This window comes from Oncorhynchus tshawytscha, linkage group LG26 (genome assembly GCF_018296145.1).
Source record: "Oncorhynchus tshawytscha isolate Ot180627B linkage group LG26, Otsh_v2.0, whole genome shotgun sequence".
Taxonomy (NCBI): domain Eukaryota; kingdom Metazoa; phylum Chordata; class Actinopteri; order Salmoniformes; family Salmonidae; genus Oncorhynchus; species Oncorhynchus tshawytscha.
The window spans coordinates 16,946,061-16,966,069 of NC_056454.1; the positions used below are offsets into that span (position 1 = coordinate 16,946,061).

Consider the following 20,009-nt stretch of genomic DNA (forward strand, 5'->3'; position numbering starts at 1 on the left):
TGTTCGATTTGATATCAGCGTTCCTCCCTCCACACTTGATGTGTGATGGGCCTTTGTCAGGTGCCCCGTGGCTCAGCATAATCGAAACCGCTCAATCCCACTGGTCGCCCAACCTCTCCTTTGGTCTACAAATGACGTCAGAATAGTACAAGGAACTGCTGTGTCTGATGTCTCTGGTTAGATATAAAACATGCCTTTTGGTGTGGGAATAAAGTGAACCAACAAGGGAATTACATTTTTTTAAAGTTGCTACTGGAAAACCAAAAAGCCTGTAGTTGGCCTGTTTGAAGAGGATATAATGATAAGGATATCTAATCCAGTTCAAATAGGCCAGCTTAGCCTTGTTTGGTTTTCCAGTAACAGATAAATATTGTCAATAAATTATAAACCTAAACAGCCTTTACGTGGAACCAAAAAAGTTATAATCTAAATGCAAGAGTTTTTAAGATCTTGTTTAAATATATTTTTGCGTATGATTTGATGTTTTCCCCAATTTTCCAGATCGGTCAAATGTCTGAACCCCAGTCCCACATTGAGGTAATTATTTTACGCTGGCCCGGGTTGAATCGGGCAAAGGCCTGTTACATCATCGGGCGAAAGTGGGGAGGGAGGAGCGCCCTTCTCAAATAAACAATAATCTGCGCCGCTCTGTCATTTTGTCAACAAGGCAGCATGGTGTATTGTCCAGACATATACAACATCTCTTTTCCATAAAATAAATGTTTGAACCCATACAGAAAACTCATGTATTATAATACATGTTCATACAGTATATGGGGGGAATTCAAAATATATATACATATACTGTACAGAATATATTTATGAAATATATAACATGAGCACTCATATACAGTATTTACATCATCTATGTTAATGCAATATATTTTTGCGCCACATGTGTCAATCTGAATTGTAGTGTTGAGTCTACTGATCTCTGGTACCTTGGCATTAGGTTCCCAAAGGGGGGTTTGCATGCAAAAGTTAGAATTGGCTTTAGTAAGAAGGAAATCCTTGCACTTTTAGCACAATAACCATACGGTCCAAATGATAAGTATTATGACCTGGAAAAGGTTGTGCCTTATATTCTTTTCAGAAGGAGGAACTGTGGTTACATGCATAGGTGGAGACGGGCAGGTTGTGTATGCATGCAGTTGTGTGTGTGCGGTAAAAACTAGGGTCAAAACAAACAAATGATCTAATACACTTGTTCAAACAGGCGTAACTGCGCTCTCACGCTTATCAAGCTAATGATCTAATAACTGGTGTCAGCATGCTTCATTTCATTTGGTGGCTAGCTGCAGTCGGCTAGGCGAACTGAACGAGTGTGCTTGCATGCTCCCTAAAGAAAAGCTTGAAAAACAAAAACACGAAGTGGAAAGCGGAAATATTTCCCTGGGACAGTAGAGGGCGATGAGCAGGTAATAGCCATCTACAGCCAAACAAGGAAGTGACGGCACACCCAAACAAGGAAGACACGTGTGGGAAAATAAAATCGTGTACACAGTATGCGTTTCAAACTCATAAAGGACACAGGCTGCGTTTCAAACTCATAAATGACACACCCTCCTCCACTTACCCTCGTCTTATGCCCTTGGAGGAATCCCCGTCACCATCTTGGCCGTCGGTCCAAATGATTAGCCAAGCAAGGGAAGTTGGCAACGTAAGCCCCTCAACCGTTGTTTTTGATCGAGTTTGCTAGTGTACAATTATGTTCACTCCGGGCCTGAAACACTCCATAATTCAATTTGCGATGATTGTACATCCGCTAAGAAAAGTTTGCCAAAACTTAAAACCAACATTAATATGGAGAAGTCAACATAAAAGTGTGTAAATAAAATAATGTAAATAAGTTAGAAATGTGCAAGTAGAGATACTGGGGTGCAAACGAGTAAGAGAAGAAGTAACAATATGGGGATGAGGTAGTTGGGTGTGCTATTTACAGATTGGCTGTGTACAGGTACAGTGATCGGTAAGCTGCTCTGACAGCTGATGCTGAAAGTTAGAGAGGGAGATATAAGACTCCAGCTTCAGTGATTTTTGCTATTTGTTCCAGTCATTGGCAGCAGAGAACTGGAAGGAAAGGCAGCCAAAGGCAGTGTTGGCTTTGGGGATGACCAGTGAAATATATCTGCTGGAGAGCGTGCTATGGGTGGGTGTTGCTATGATGACCAGTGAGCTGAGATAAGGCAGGGCTTTACCTAGCAAAGACTTGTAGATGACCTGGAGCCAGCGGGTTTGGCGACGAATATGTAGTGAGGGCCAGCCAACGAGAGCATACAGGTCGCAGTGGGGGTAGTATATGTGGCTTTGGTGACAAAACGGATGGCACTGTGATAGCCTACATGAGTAGAGTGTTGGAGGCTATTTTGTAAATGACATCGCTGAATTCAAGGATCGGTACGATAGTCAGTTATACGAGGGTATGTTTGGCAGCATCGGCGAAGGAATGCTTTGTTACGAAATAGGAAGCCAATTCTAGATTAAATTTTCGATTGGAGATGCTTAATGTGAGTCTAGAAGGAGAGTTTACAGTCTAACCAGAAACCTAGGTATTTGTAGTTGTCCACATATTCTAAGTCAGAACCGTCCAGAGTAGTGATGCTAGTCAGGCGGGAGGGTGCGGGCAGCAATCGTTTGAAGAGCATTTATTTAGTTTTACTAGCATTTAAAAGCAGTTGGGGCCATGGAAGGAGTGTTGTATGGTATTGAAGCTTGTTTTGGAGGTTTGTTAGCACAGTGTCCAAAGAAGGGCCAGATGTATACAGAATGGTGTCATCTGCGTAGAGGTGGATCAGAGAATCACCAGCAGCAAGAGCGACATCATTGATATATACAGAGAAAAGACTCGGCCCGAGAATTGAACCCTGTGGCACCCCCATAGAGACTGCCAGAGGTCTGGACAACATGTCCTCTGATTTTTACTCACTGAACTCTATCTGAGAAGTGGTTGGTGAACCAGGCGAGGCAGTCATTTGAGAAGCCAAGTGTAACCAGAAGTGGTCTTGTGATAATTGTTTGTTTCTGCTGGCTTGAGGGGGAAGGTGCTCTGCGTTAAATGAATGGGTGCAAGAAATGTGAAATGTTTTGCTCTCAAGAAAAGGGCGCCATTGAAAGGAGTGATTACTGCGGTAGCAGTAAATGTAAAAGTTGACCAACTGAATTGGAAGATTCCTAGTGTTTCTGATGCTCATCGTTTGGTGCGACGCAGACAGGGTGGCATGAGTGGTGAAACAGAGGAGTTATTGTCTGTTCTTTTGAATTTTGATGTGGAGTCTTTGCCCAACAAAGTGATGTTAGGATATATAAATTATCATGTATGTTATTTTGTGCCGAATACATTACGTTGTTACAGGTGTCAAGCTTATGGGCATGTGGCAGCAGTGTGTAGGTGGGAGGTACCTTGGTGTGAGAAGTGTGCATAAGGACATAATACAAAGAAATGTGTAGCTTTGGGGAAGGTAGTGATATGTGTTAATTGTAGGGGTGCCCATGGAGCTGGGGATCAGAAATGTTCCGTGCGAGAGAGGCAGGTTGAGGTTTCCAGGGTTAGAGATGTGCAGAAGTTGTCAAATGCTGAGTCAGGGAAGAAAGTAGAGGAAGATGGGTCAAGGGGTAGGGATCCTGAAAGAAGTGGTGTGAGTAGTAGATCTGTACCAGTACAGAGGGATAGGCCAACAAGTGAAATATGTTCCAGTAAGATTGGATTTTTAGCCTTTATAACAATCAACTGTACTGCAGGGATGGAACGTAATTCACAGATAATTGAGATTGTGGTGGCAGCTGCAAAGAGGTACAGTATTTGGGTGTGCGAGACATAACATCAGGAGAGTTACAGGGTGTGTTAAGTGGTGGTGTCCCATCCTTTCAGGTTGTTGGCCTGAGGTAGGACTAAATAGATTTAAATAGTGGAGTAGGGTGGTGTTATTATTCTTCTTCTTTTTTTTCTGAGTGTAGTGTTAGATGGTAGGGAATTTATTTTTTCAAGCAAAGTTGTACTCCAGCCTAGTAGGTGGTGGTAATGCAACATTTATTGGATGCCAACTGCCGTTAAACCTCTTCGAAGAACACACACACACACACATACAGAGAGAGAGAGACACTTGACTTGGGGAGGAGTTGGAAATGTTGGCGAGTAGTGCAGACAAAATGGAGGAAAAGGATAAAAAGTTGGTGAAGCAACAGCTGTGCTGGATTGCGAACAACGTGTGTGTCAATTCTGATGGTATGGAGCAGGAGGATGAGGGTCAAGGAACGTAATGGTCGGTTGTGGAACGACATGGGAAGAAGAGAGATCATGATACAGAAAGCAATCTTGTAAAGAAAGCAGAAAGAGGGCCAAGGTAGGAAGCAAGAGTAAAGTGTTGGAGTGGAAAGTGGTGATAGTATTTGATGAATCTACATGGCCTCACTTACACCCTATCCAACTAACTAATGCAGTAGAAAAAGAGGTAGGTGAAGTGAAATTGGCTCGGTTCATTGGAAATGGTAGATTGTTCATATTTTGTGGTAGCCTGGTAAAGCGAGACAAGATTCTGAAAATAGAAAAGCTTAATGGAAGAAGATTAAAAGCCATGTCCCTGGTGCTTATGCTAGGTTGAGGGTAGTCATCATTGATGTCCCAATATCTATTTCCATAGATTATATTAAATCAAATGTGAAGGGAGTGATGGAGGCCAAAAGGTTAATCAGTAGGAAAGAAGGTAAAAGAAGTGAAAGACTATCAGTGCTGCTGAGGTTTGAGAATGTTATGCCTGGGAAAGTACAGATAAGATTTCTTTGTTTCAATGTGAGAGAATTTGTCCCATCCCTTTAAATGCCAAAAAATGGGACATGTAGCTAGCTGTTCAATGTATAGGAAGGTAAAGAGTTGTGAAGTGTGGAGGGGAACATGATTATGGTCAATGTGGGAGCAATGTGAGGGTTAAATGTTGTAATTGTGGTGGGGAACATAGTGGTGCAGAAAGAGGCTAGAGAGGCTCAGAGATATATAGTTAGTCATGATTGTATGCAGAACCTGTAAAACAGATTGGTGGAACTACATTGTGGAAGGATGGAGCTTCCATGGCTGCCACTGTAGTAAATTGACCTAATGTCTGGGATGGTGTTTCTGCTGGATCAGGCATGGTTAGGAGGCCTCTTCAGAAATCTTGCGCTCATGAATGTGCAGTGTCAAAGGACACTTTGATAATGAAAAAAGTTGACTTCATAGTTTTTATTGGTAAGGTTATCAATATGACTTTGGTTGTGGAAAAATATATATTTTATATTTAAGATTCTTCAAAGTAGCTACCCTTTGCCTTGATGACAGCTTTGCACACTCTTGGCATTCTCTCAACCAGATTCACCTGGAATGCTTTTCCAACACTCTTGAAGGAGTTCCCACATATGCTTAGCACCTGTTGGCTGCTTTTCCTTCACTCTGCGGTCCGACTCATCCCAAACCATCTCAATTTGGTTGAGGTCGGGGGATTGTGGAGGCCAGGTCATCTGATACAGCACTCCATCACTCTCCTTCTTGGTAAAATAGCCCTTACACAGCCTGGATGTGTGTTGGGTCATTGTCCTGTTGAAAAACTAATTTTAGTCCCACTAAGCCCAAACCAGATGGGATGGCGTATCACTGCAGAATGCTGTGGTAGCCATGCTGGTTAAGTGTGCCTTGAATTCTAAATAAATCACAAACAGTGTCACCAGCAAAGCACCCCCACACATAACACTTCCTCCTCCATACTTTACGGTGGGAAATACACATGCGGAGATCATCCATTCACCCACACCCGTCTCACAAAGACACGGCGGTTGGAACCAAAAATCTCCAATTTGGACTCCAGACCAAAGGACAGATTTCCACCGGTGTCCGTTGGTGGTGTTTTTTTTGCAGCAATTCGATCATGAAGCATTTATTTGGGCTGCAATTTCTGAGGCTGGTAACTCAAATGAACTTATCCTCTGCAGCAAAGGTAACTCTGAGTCTTAATTTCCTGTGGCAATCTTCATGAGAGCCAGTTTCATCATAGCGCTTGATGGTTTTTGTGACTGCACTTGAAGAAACGTTCTAAGTTATTAAAATTTTCCACATTGACTGACCTTCATGTCTTAAAGTAATGATGGACTGTCGTTTCTCTTTGCTTATTTGAGCTGCCATAATCTGGACTTGGTCTTTTACCAAATAGGGCTATCTTCTGCATACCCTACCTTGTCACAACACAACTGATTGGCTCAAACGTATTAAAAAGTAAAGAAATTCCACAAATTAACTTTTAACAAGGCACACCTGTTAATTTAAATGCATTCCAGTTGACTACCTCATGAAGCTGATTGACAGAATGTCAAGAGTGTGCAAAGCTGTCATCAAAGCAAAGGGTGGCTACTTGAAGAATCTCAAATATAAAATATATTTTTTATTTGTTAAACACTTTTTTGGTTACAGCATGATTCCATATGTGTTATTTCATAGTTTAGATGTCTTCACTATTATTCTACAATGTAGAAAATACTAAAAATGAGTAGGTGTGTCCAAACTTTTGACTGGCACTGTATGTATATATCCTATAGCACAACGTGTGTATATTTTCATTTACAATTTAATTAATCTGTGAAATAAATAATACTAGCACATCAAATTACGTTACTATTGTAAACTAACATACTCCCCTATTAACACAGGTCATATTTAGGCATACTGTGTTAAGGCAAATTTGGTTTATTTTAAAATAACATATTTATTGTTGATAACGTATTGTCAAAAGCACGTAGGCAATATTGTTTCATAACGATATAATTTAAATACTTAAATACAGCCTACTTACTCCTCAATCGAATCAAGGACATCTTGGTAATTATTTTCATAGTTTCCTTAGAGACAATCTGGGGCAGACACTCTCTAAAACCATGTCTGCCAAACGAACACATTAATATCTGTGTCGCAGCCGAGCTCTCAAATTCAATGCCTGTGTTTCACTCTATGAATGATCAGTGCTATCCGGATTCCTTGGGACGTCCCTACCATGACCCCTAAACTATAACTCTTATCTTAACCATTTTACATTTCTACTTGATTGAGGTAGGGACATCACAAGGATCCCAGATAGCAAGTATCCTCTGGGAAAGCCTATGAACTCCTCTATTCGACTGAAAGCCACGGACACAACTCTTATGGTTCTGTAATGTAGGCTACTGGGAACTGGTAACAACATAGTCTGTGATTGGCCAACAACATTTAGATCTGTATACAGCAAGATAAGATAACATGCTTTCCCATGGGGTGTTGAGGGAAAGACAGATTACCTATAGATTGGACATAATATTTTCTAGGCCATTAGCGATAACAGGAAATACACAAGCCGTAGGCTACACTATAGCTCAAGGTGGCTACATCGGAATGTCGGCTTACACGGGAAAAACAACGTTTCTAACATTTATGGTTGAGATTTAATTAATATAAATTTAAACTATGCACCTTATGACTTTCATTAACTCGCAGGCGTCACACAGACGTTAGTAAGGCATTGGTATGACGACATGTTAGTTACACGTTCAATGGTAGGTGACAGCCACACGGTGGTACTGTTAACTAGGCTGAATTTAGGCCTTTATCACCCCCCATAGGAGAGCATAGATGTGAGAAGGAATACAATGTGGCTGCTATGAAAGTGAACTGTGTTTATGATTGATCAGGGGTGTATTCATTCCGCCAATTCTGTTGAATAACTTCTCTTAAACGGAAGCAAACGGAACGAAATGGAGAAAAACATACCTGAATTTGTCCAGTAGAAGCTCTCGTTTGCAACTGATTGATTAATGATTACACCATAGATCAGCTAGATGCAGGCAAGAGTGTGCAAGGTGGTATTGAATGTGTCACTGTCTGTCACCTCAAATTTTCTCTTGACCTGTGCACCTACATTATAAACTTTCATTCATAGGCTAGGTTGTAGGAACCTCCATGATGGGTACAGGGAAAATGTTAGTATCATGTAGTAGCCTAAACCTATCAATGTTACATTGAACTGGGTGAATGGAATATGAATGAGAGTCATCCAATATGCTGTATTATAAGGCCATGCTCATGAAAAGTAAAGATCATCCTCCCTCTTAAACGGCACCGACCGCCACTGATATATCATGTACAGTGTATATAATATATATGATCTTGTTACCTCTCATTCACAGGTATCCATCTCAATGAACCATGGAGTACCTGGAAGTACTGACACCCTTGTTGTCGGAGAGTCAAAGAATGCATTTGGCATCATGGCTGCAAGGATTCTTAGTCGTCCAATCAGTGTACCCCTGAAATGGTCATGTGTGGCCCCCCACAACTATCTGTCCTCCACGGATGAAGCTCATGAGCCAAATGCAAGATACGTGTCTCTTCTGTATGTTGTCAGCACTGGATGTTCAAATAGAATGCATTGAAATTGACCTTTTTATTGAGATGAAGAAATGCCAACAGAGCTTTTTCAGCACACAAAAATAAACCATTATTCTTGCTTCTGGGCTCTGAAAGTAAACCACAATACAAAAGTGTCTGCTGAGAACAGATAAGCCAACATGTTTCTATGGCCTAGCTGCTACTCTCTAAAATATACTATGCACAGTCATCAAAAAGAAAGAGGACCAAGTGTTGACCATGCTATGCACAGTGTTGGTATACGCAGGGGATTAAGGATAACATTGCATTGAAAATCGAAAGGCATCATGTCTGCACGCAACTCCATGTCTCTTCGCATGAATATACTCTGTACATATATGTAAATATATTTTGAATTCCCCTCATATACTGTGTGTACATATTTTATAATATATTCGTTTTTCCGTATGAGTTCAAACATTTATTTTATGTTTCCATATTTTATTTTATGGAAAAGAGATTGTATGTGTCTGGACGATGCACTACGCTGCCTTGGTGACCAAATGACCGAGTGGCGCAGATTACTGTTCGATTTGATAACAGTGCTCTTCCCCTCACGTTTTCGTACTATGACGTGGCAGGTTTTGGCCAGGTTCAACCGGGCCAGTATAAAATGACTCCCTCAATGTGTGACTCGGGTTCAGACACGTAACCGATCGAGAATATTGGTAAAAACATAAATAAACCCGCAAAAAAAAAAGAATAAATAAACATCAATATGTTCAAAACTGTTGCATTAAGATCCTAACTTTTTTTGGTTCCATGTAACATATGTTAAGGCTTATCATATATTGACAATATGTATATGTTACTGGAAAACCAAACAGGGCTAATCTGGCCTATTTGAACAGGATGATATATCCTTATCATTAAATCCTATTAAAATAGGCCAACTACATGCTTTTTGGTTTTCCAGTAACAGATACATGTTTTATCTAATTCCCTTCTTGATTCACTTTGTTGCCACACCAAAATGCTTTCAAAAAAATATCTAGCCAGGAACATCAGACACAGCGGTTCCTTGTACTATTCTGACGTCATTTGTAGACCAAAGGAGAGGTTGGGCGACCAGTGTGATTGGGCGGATTCGATTATGCTGAGACGCGGGGCACCGGGCAAAGGCCCGTCACGTCATCGGGAGAAAGCGGGGAGGGAGGAGCCCTGATATCAAATCAACCAGTTGTCTGTGCCACTTGGTCATTATGTCAACAAGGCAGCATGGTGCATCGTCCAGAAACATATTTATATTCCCTAAGTAACTGTTTGAATGTTCTGACTATTTTTCATTGGGAAGGCAGATAATACAAAATAAAAAAATAAAAAGCAATCACTTTCGCATGGGAAACACAGAGTCCAACTAATTACTACACATGCTTATACGTCACTTTTGCCTATTCGCCGTGGGCTTTGAACGGGACACGTGGCTCACGCCTGGGAGGCAGCGCGGTTTCATATTAAATGCAATCACATTTCAACCAATGCAAAACACGCCTACACCGGCGAGATTTATCGAAACCCCTCACTGAAGTGTGACAGTTACACCTTGGTCTGAAAGAAGAAGGAAGTTGTAGTTGACAACCTGCCGCCTTTTTGGACGAGAAACAAGACGTGTCTTTCGGTTTCCCCCCTGTATTTCAACCACGGCAAGTTTGATAATGTCTCTCTCTCCGTGTCTGTGAATTGATGGGCGCGGCGATTTTCCACAGATAGACCTCCTTTTCTGTCAAGCGTCGAACGCACGAGGATGAGCAGAAAGTGAATTGGAGATCACGGTTACGTGCACACAATAATGCGATTATTGTGTATAACGTTAGTCGAATTAATATAATAGTTAGATTCACAAATGTACATGTTTTGCAAGAATAACGATTAACCTAATAGTCATATTTTACATGAGCACATCTGAAATCAAGCTACCTGATGGCACTGATCAATGCAGACCATGTTAGTTTTGGGAAGGATATTTTATTCTAAGTAAGGACATACATTTTGTATGTGAAAACTACTTCAAGACGCACACATTTTTTTCCTGACTCATTTCGCGAGGGAGGGAGGCTCGCTCGGCTGGTGGTAGGACATGGGCAGATTAAATAGATTGCTCGAAGGCGGATTAAAAGTGTTTACATTTCGAAAGATTGCCCAGAAACTAGGTGTTTTAATCGATGTAAACTACTTCGATTTTGACTTTATGGCGATTTAAGATGAGCAGATTAAGGTGTTTACATGACTATTGCATAATGCCTACTGCCATACTCAGTTTAATATCGAGTTATTAGTGTACATATAAACATATGTAAGGAAATTGGAGAAACGATTGGTTACAAAGTAGTTGATGATCATAATCATTGAAAATATAGTATGGACGGTGGCTTACTAGCAAATGTCCTGCGGTATGCTTCTCTCTTTGATGGCTGTCACACAAGGACTTCCTATTTTGATTATATATCTATATATATTTTTTTTACAACAACCCAAGATAATTAGTATTTGGCTCTGTATACAACTAATCTCAATTGGGATGCTAGATAATAAGTCCCTAAATTAGGAAAAATATATTTATTTTAAAATAACAGGTTACACCAGTATTGACTACTGAAGTTCAGTTGCCTAATTAACTTCAGTAAATCATTTAGAGGCTCTGCAACTGCCACACATCTAAATATAAAGCCTGGTCCAGTTGATGTGCAGTCCAAGATTCCAAGTATGAGGTTTTGCAATTAGCTTTACTGCAGGCTGCTGTAGTGAATGGTTGTGGTGGAGCAAAAGTTTTCGTGTGTTACTTAGTAGCCTATGTAGAATTAATCCATTCAACTTTCACTTTAAGTACTAAAATGACGGTGACCATACCAGTAGTGTAAATGACTAATGTCGTGGCAGAGACCCATGATGGAGTTAAATTGTACAGTAGGCGTAGCTACAAGCAAGCCAAGCTGTCGCTAGATACACAGTTGGTGGTTCAGTGCTTGGCAACGTCATGTTTTCAGACCAAGATTCCAGCATAGTAGGTTATTCATGTCTGGTAATAAAAGCAATGATACTTCTGCTGTCCTCTGCTACACATCTGATCCCCAGAGTACGAAACAGAAGTTGTTTGAATGCCTGGAATATATCTGATCCCTACTGAGATGAGTTGCTTGGTGGGAAGTTTACTGTAGCCTACAATGCCTTCCTTGGACATATGCAGTGCATTTGGAAAGTATTCAGACCCCTTATTCCACATTTTGTTATGTTACAGCCTTATTATAAAATGTATGAAATATTATTTTTCTCACCAATCTACACACAATACCCCATAATGACAAAACAAAAACAGTTTTTTTAGACATTTTTGCAACTGTATTACAAATAGAAAACTGAACTATCACATTTACATAAGTATTCAGACCCTTTACTTAGTACTTTGTTGAAGAACCTTTGGGAGCAGTGACAGCCTCAAGTAGGGTTGTACATTTTGGGGAATATTCAGAGGTGGAAACTTTCCTTGGGTATTTAACTGGAATATATGCTAATTAATATTAATACCATTTAAATGTAGATGTTTTTTTGCATTGGATATATTTACCATATCATATGGAGACAGAAACATAAACCTTTTACCTTATCATAAGTAGACATAATTGCAAATGTTTAAATCCTTCCAAAATAAAAAATAATTTAGTTACGAATTGAACTTTTAATTAAATTAGTTGACTCTTCACATGGGATGATTTCACTGAACAACAAAAGAAAGGGAATATTGAATGATCCCAAATGATCCATTGTATGTTTTCAAATTTAAATTGATAGTCTAGAAACTAAAGCTTTGGTTGTCTTCCTCTCAGGCTTCCATGTCTTCTCCCTGGACCTCCTCAATGCCCACCTCTTGAACATCAGACTCTGAGGCCTTATCTTCACTGTCACTTCCCAACCTTGTTGAGGATGGCTCGTTGTCAGGGTCAAAAAGACTCTAATTTGCCTGGATAGCCACCATTTTTTTCAACCCTTGTATTGGTCGGCCTGTTGTGTGCTTTTGTGTGTGTGTTCCCAAACAAGGACCAGTTGCACTCTGAGGTGGTTCATGTTGGTGGGATTTGGAGGATGATGGAGGCAACAGAGAAAGAGCCTCAGATCCACAAAGTCCCTTCCACCAGATGGCTGATGCGATATGTTGGCACGAGTTGCTTTGGCAGCTTCAATGTGGTGCTCTTATTCTTCTCACTTTGCTTGGTGAGGTAGATTGCTGCTATAATTTGATGACCCTTCACATACCTAACCATTTCCTTGGCTCTCTTGTAGAGTGTATCCATTGTTTTCAGTACCATGGTGTCCTTGAGGAGCAGATTCAATGCGTGAGCATCACAGCCAATGGGTGTGATGTGAGGGTAGGACTCCTTCACTTTAGACCATGCAGCCTTCATGTTCGCAGCACCAGTGCAAATACCTTTTGTGGTCCTAGGTCATTGATGACTGCCTTCAGCTCATCGGCAATGTAGAGACCGGTGTGTCTGTTGTCCCTTGTGTCAGTGCTCTTGTAGAATACTGGTTGAGGGGTGGAGATGATGTAGTTAATTATTCCTTGCCCACAAACTTTTGACCACCCATCAGAGATGATTGCAATACAGTCTGCTTTCTCTATGATTTGCTTAACCTTCACTTGAACTCTGCATCCAGCAAATTAGTAGATAAAGCATGCTTGGTTGGAGGGGTGTATGCTGGGCAAAGAACATTCAGAAAAACTTCCAATATACATTGCCTGTGAACATCAGAGGTGAAACAGTTGCATACACAGCTCGAGCAAGACATTCATCAGCATTTCTCTGACTACGTTCCTCCATTGAGTCAAAACCATTTCTGATTCCAGGAGGACCATGAGTTGTTGCTATCGATAAAGTCTCTGATTCATCATTTTCACCTCGACTAGAAGTAGAGGGACTTTTGTCAGAGGTTGCTTGTTGTGAGCGCTGAGGGAACTTTATGCACTTGGCCAGATGATTCTGCATCTTTGTTGTGTTCTTCACATATGATTTGGCACAGTATTTGCAAATGTACACAGCTTTTCCTTCTACATTAGCTGCAGTGAAATGTCGCCACATCAGATAGTGCCCGTGGCATTTTCCTGTAAAGATTAGGGTAAAAAGGAGTAAAAAAACAACGTACAGATAAATAGTTAAGGAGTTGTTTAATCTAAGATAAATGTTTTAAAATAAAATGTGTATGGAAAAAGGTGAATTAACACTCCCTCAGTTAGCAGGCTCAAGCAAGCTAAAACTCACACGGTAGCAAAAACGAACTAGCAGAAATTAAGTTAGAAGTGATTTAAACACACTTTTCTGTAGGCTACTGTTTACTAGTAAACAAAAAAATCATGTATGTCATATAAAATATTCACCCCACCCAGTATTGTAATCAAAATGTACCAGAAAGCATGTAGTCCTCAGCTCAGACAGTTGTAGTAGTGTGGGCTCAATAGCATCTCAATAGTGTGCAAGATCCTGAGAATCAGCTGTACATGTGATGGAAGAGTGCACTGTGCATGCAGAGGGTTGCAATTCCATTGAATTGGGGAGAGTTTAACCAAAATATGCCACAAGACCGAGAATTGCCTTGTGTATCCCACAAAAAAGGTTCACTGTTATAAGCAAACTTTTTTTTGATGAATTTAAGCAAAATTCCCAGCAAAGGGTCTGAATACTAATGTAAATAAGGTGTGTGTGTGTGTGTGTATGTATGTATGTGTGTATATATATATATTTTTTTAAATCAATTTGTCTAAACCTGTTTTTGCTTTGTCATTGTGGGGATTGCTGAGTAATTTCCTTTATTTAATCAATTTTAGGATAAGACTAACGTAACAAAATGTGAAATAAGTCAAGGGGTCTGAATACTTTCCTAACTGTACATCAACAAAGTTTAAGTTATATAACTTACATTATGGAATGGAGAGAGATGCCCATGCCAATTTCAGAGGCCCTGCTATGTTTGAAACGTTCTTTTGTTGTTTTTCCCTTTAGGAGAACACTTCTGAGGGGTTATTCCAGAAGGTTCTTGGCCATGTCTCCCAGGCCTAGTGTTGAGCTCACAGGGTTCTTCTGGCCAGAGGTGAGCTGCAGTTCTGTGTGTTGGTCATCATTGCTGTGAGATCTACCTATCTGTTGACCCCTGACCCCGCAGTGCCCGTTATCACCCAATCATCATGGCCCCAGTGCCACCTGGCATCCGCTTTTTGGCCTCCTTCAACAGAGACCAGTGGTGAGTTTTGTATGTCTGTCTGTCAGATCAATACTTTCTGTTGGTTTGTCAGTACAGGTCTGGCTTACACGTGAACTGGCTTACACGTGAACTTAGTTGTAAATTGTTGATGACTTATGATGAAGAGACCTCAGGGCTCAAGCCATAATGTTCACGTGAGTGCCTGTGCAGGAGTGTACATGTGTCTGTGCTTGTAGCTGTTTCTATTTAGTCCTAATTATGTGTTTTCTGCAAGAGAGTGAATTGGCCGGGACACAGAGAAAGAGAACACTGTGCAAATAACAGAACTGTCCTCTAAGTTCCCATACATCATGTAGAGTAGGGAATACGTACCATCTACTGTATAGCCCTGTATACTTACAGGCAGCTTAATGATCATGTATCCCAGTCATTATTAGGGCCAGGTGTTGTTCCTGCTCAGGAACAACTCCTGATCTTATTTATTATCAAGAACCCTGTTCTGAACCTGACATTGAAGTATTTCTTATAGCTTTATCACATTTAATTGCATTCAGACTGACTTGTTATACAGTGTGAGTGACAGTGGCTGTAGCCAGTCCAGTCTCCCTCTGCACTGTCTCCTATATCATATTTTTTATTTAACTAGGTAGGTCAGTTAAGAACAAATTCTTATTTACAATGACGGCCTACCAGGGAACAGTGGGTTAACTGCCTTGTTCAGGGGCAGAACAACAGATTTTTACCTTGTCAGCTCGGGGATTCGATCCAGCAACCTTTCAGTTACTGGCCCAATGCTCTAACCACTAGGCTACCTGCCACCCCGTATGTCTGGTCCTATCTGAGAGTTGGCGCCAAAGAACATGACTGACGTTTTACATTCTCCCAACCAATTGTGCAATTTTGGGGGATTTATTTTTGCGTTTTGTGGAACTTGGTTTTTAACTTATTGTGTACATAATGTTGGTGCTACCGTCTCTTATGACTGAAAATAACTTTTGGACATCAGAAAAGCAATTACTCACCGTGGACTGGAAGAAACCTTTTCCTTTAAAGAGTCCAATGAGAACAATATGCTGCTTTCACTGAAACAGTCCCAGATCCAGGCCTCTTGCACGAAAAGGGGACGCAGATCGGGGATCCTTCTGAGAAGCCGGAGGCGAGCGAGTAAACTCCCAATGCCTTCCATTCTTCTTGCTAACGTGCGTCGTTAGAAAATAAAATTGATGACCTACTATTAAGATTATCCTACCAACTGGACATTAAAAACGAACATCTTATGTTTCATCGAGACGTGGCTGAACAAAGAAACGGACAATATAGAGCTGGCGGGATTTTCCATGTAACGGCAGAACAGAGACGCTACCTCTAGTAAGACGAGTGGGTGTGTGTGTCTTTTTGTCAATAACAGCTTGTGCGCGATGTCTAATATTAAAGAAGTCTTGAGATATTGCTCGCCTGAGGTAGAGTATCTTATGATAAGCTGTCGACCACACTATCTACCAAGAGTTCTCATCTGTATTATTCGTAGCCGTCTATTTACCACCACAAAGCGAAGCTGGCACTAAGATCGCTCTCAAACAACTCTATAAGACCATAAGTAAAGAAGAAAATGCTCATCAGAAGCGGCGCTCCTAATGGCCGGGGACTTTAATGCAGGCAAACTTAAATCAGTTTACCAAATTTTTACCAGCATGTCACATGTGCAACCAGGGAAGAAAAAAAATCCAAGACCACCTTTACTCCACACACTTTTGTCGCACTGCTTTGCTTTATCTTGGACAGGTCACAGTTGTAAATTAGAACTCGTTCTCAACTGGCCTACCTGGTGAAATAAAAAACACACAGATGCATACAAAGCTCTCCCCTGCCCTCCATTTGGCAAATCTGACCACTGTCCTCCTGCTTACAAGCAAAAACTAAAGCAGGAAGTACCAGTGACTCGCTCAATACGGAAGTGGTCAGATGACGCGGAAGCTACACTACAGGCCAGTTTTGCTAGCACAGACTGGAATATGTTCCGGGATTCATCCAATGGAATTGAGGAATACACCACCTCAATCATCGGCTTCATCAATAAGTGCATCAATGATGTCGTCCCCACAGTGACTGTAAGTGCAGTGCCTTGCAAAATAATTCATCCCCCTTGGCATTTTTCCTATTTTGTTGCATTACAACCTGTAATTTAAATGGATTTTTGTTTGGATTTCATGTAAAGAACGTACACAAAATAATCCAAATTGGTGAAGTGAAATGGAAAGAATTACTTGTTTAAATAAGTTCTCAAATTAAAATCGTAAAAGTGGTGCGTAAGTATTCACCCCCTTTGCAAGGAAAAGGTCTGGTGCAACCAATTACTTTCAAAGTCACATAATTAGTTAGTCCACCTGTGTGCAATCTAAGTGTCACATGATCTCAGTGCATATATATACACCCGTTCTGAAAGGCCTCAGAGTCTGCAACACCAATAAGAAAGGGGCACCACCAAACAAGTGACACCACGAAGACCAAGGAGCTCGCCAAACAGGTCAGGGACAATGTTGTGGAGAAGTACAGATCAGGGTTGTTTTAAAAAAAAAAATTATATCCTGAACTTTGAACATCCCACGGAACACCATTTAAATCCATTATTAAAAAATTGAAAGAATATGGCACCACAACAAACCGCCCACCAAAACTCACGGACCAGATAAGGAGGGCATTAATCAGAGAGGCAACAAAGAGCCCAACGATAACCCTTTAAGAGCTACAAAGCTCCACAGCGGAGATTGGAGTATCTGTTCATAGGACCACTTTATGCCATACACTCCACTGAGCTGGGCTTTATGGACGAGTGGCCAGAAAAAAGCCAAAAAATAGGCATGTGGGAGACTCCGCAAACATATGGAAGAAGATATTCTGGTCAGATGAGACTAAAATTGAGCTTTTTGGCCATCAAGGAAAATGCTATGTCTGGTGCAAACCCAACACCTCTCATCACCCCGTGAACACCATCCCCACAGTGAAGCATGGTGGTGGCAGCATCATGCTGTGGGGATGTTTTTCATCGCCAGGGACTGGGAAACTGGTCAGAATTAAAGGAATGATGGCTGCCGCTAAATACAGAGAAATTCTTGAGGGAAACCTGTTTGTCTTCCCCCAGCTGCTACTCGCTGTTTGTTTGTTACCTATGCATAGTTACTTTGCCCCCACCTACATGTACAGATTACCTCAACTAGCCTGTACCCCTGCACACTGACTTGGTATTGTTATTCTTATTGTGTTACTTTTTATTATGGCTATTATGGCAGCAACAAGGAAGACACATAGCCAGTGTCCTAACTGTCCCCTTCCTGTCATGTCTTATGAACACAACCCCCTCCCCACTCGACACATGGAGAGAGAGATACAAACACGCACACATGCTGCCCAGCTGTTGTGAATGTGTAAAGGCAATCAGGGATTCTTCCCTCTGGCTACTTTCCACTCCTTAGCAATTGGTCTCTAGGAATGGTTTATGGTGGTGTTAAGACATCCAGGCTGCCATAAGTGGCTCTGTTTGGCTCGTGCAGGGGCAGACCCATGTCGAGGTGGCTGCGTTTGGCTAAGTCAGGAGAAGACCGACGTCGAGGTTGCTGCATTTGGCTAGGTCAGGGTCGTCCAGGGGCAGACCCACGTCATGGTGGCTGTGTTTGGCTAAGTCAGGAGAAGACCGACGTCGAGGTGGCTGCGTTTGGCTAGGTCAGGGGCAGACCCACGTCGAGGTGGCTGCGTTTGGCTAGGGCAGGGGTTAGACGTGTCCGGATATGTTAAACTCAATTTGTTTGCCAATTGCACAAGTCCACAAGGAAATGACTGAGTGAGTGGGAGAGTTAAAGGAACGGCACATCCTGGCCTTTGTTATACTTAACAGTTCTCACTGTGTACTTTAACATTGAATTACAGTTGAAGTCAGAAGTTTACATACACCTTAGCCAAATACATTTAAACTCAGTTTTTCACAATTCCTGACATTTAATCCAAGTAAAAATTCCCTGTCTTAGGTCAGTTAGGATCACTCATTTATTTTATGAATGTGAAATGTCAGAATAATAGTAGTGATGAAAGAAATCAATCTCATTCCCAGTGGGTCAGAAGTTTGCATACACTCAATTAGTATTTGGTAGCATTGCCTTTTAAATTGTTGAACTTGGGTCAAACGTTTCGAGTAGCATTCCATTATCTTCCCACAATAAGTTGGGTTAATTTTGGCCCATCCCTCCTGACCGAGCTGGTGTAACTGAGTCAGGTTTGTAGGCCTCCTTGTTCGCACAAGCTTTTTCAATTCTGCCCACAAACTTTCTATGGGATTGAGGTCAGGGCTTTGTGATGGCCACTCCGATACCTTGACTTTGTTGTCCTTAAGCCATTTTGCCACAACTTTGGAAGTATGCTTGGGGTAATTGTCCATTTGGAAGACCCATTTGCGACCAAGCTTTAACTTCCTGACTGATATCTTGATGTTGCTTCAATATATCCACATAATTTTCCTGCCTCATGACGCCATCTATTTTGTGAAGTGCACCAGTCCCTCCTGCAGCAAAGCACCCCCACAACATGATGCTGCCACCTCCGTGCTTCACAGTTGGGATAATGTTCTTTGGCTTGCAATCCTCCCCCTTTTTCCTCCAAATAATGATGGTCATTATGGCCAAACAGTTACATTTTTGTTTCATCAGACCAGAGGACATTTCTCCAAAAAGTACGATCTTTGTCCCCATGTGTAGCTGCAAACCGTAGTCTGACTTTTTTATGGTGGTTTTGGAGCAGTGGCTTCCTCCTTGCTGAGTGGCCTATCAGGTTATGTCGCTATAGGACTTGTTTTATTGTGAATATAGATAATTTTGTACCTGTTTCCTCCAGCATTTTAACAAGGTCCTTTGCTGTTGTTCTGGGATTGATTTGCACTTTTCGCACCAAAGTACGTTCATCTCTAGGAGACAGAACGCGTGTCCTTCCTGAGCGGTATGACGGCTGCGTGGTCCCATGGTGTTTATTGGTTGTACAGATGAACGTGGTACCTTCAGGCGTTTGGAAATAGCTCCCAAGTATGAACCAGACTTGTGGAGGTCTACCATTTGTTTTCTGAGGGCTTGGCTGATTTATTTTGATTTTCCCATTATGTCAAGCAAGGAGGCACTGAGTTTTAAGGAAGGCCTTGAAATACATCCACTGGTACAGCTCCAATTGACTCAAATGATGGCTTTAGAGGCTTCTGATAGGCTAATTGACATGACATTTTCTGGAATTTTCCAAGCTTTTTAAAGGCACAGTCAACTTAGTGTATGTCAAATTCTGACCCGCTGGAATTGTGATACAGTGGAATAATCTGTAAACAATTGTTGGAAAAATTACTTGTGTCATGCACAAAGTAGATGTCCTAACCAACTTG

At 41.3% G+C, this 20,009-nt stretch overlaps 1 protein-coding gene across 1 annotated transcript in view; it reads left to right on the forward strand.

Annotated features, from left to right (window-relative positions):
* The first annotated feature begins 10,099 nt into the window (after nucleotides 1–10,099).
* Nucleotides 10,100–20,009, forward strand: part of LOC112225004 (glucose-6-phosphate exchanger SLC37A1) — a 34,234-nt gene continuing 24,324 nt past the window's right edge. The window contains exons 1-2 of the mRNA XM_042307012.1: nucleotides 10,100–10,222; nucleotides 14,404–14,641. Of these exons, the coding sequence (XP_042162946.1) occupies nucleotides 14,586–14,641 (56 nt within the window). The 5' untranslated portion in view covers nucleotides 10,100–10,222; nucleotides 14,404–14,585. The remainder of the gene's footprint in view (nucleotides 10,223–14,403; nucleotides 14,642–20,009) is intronic.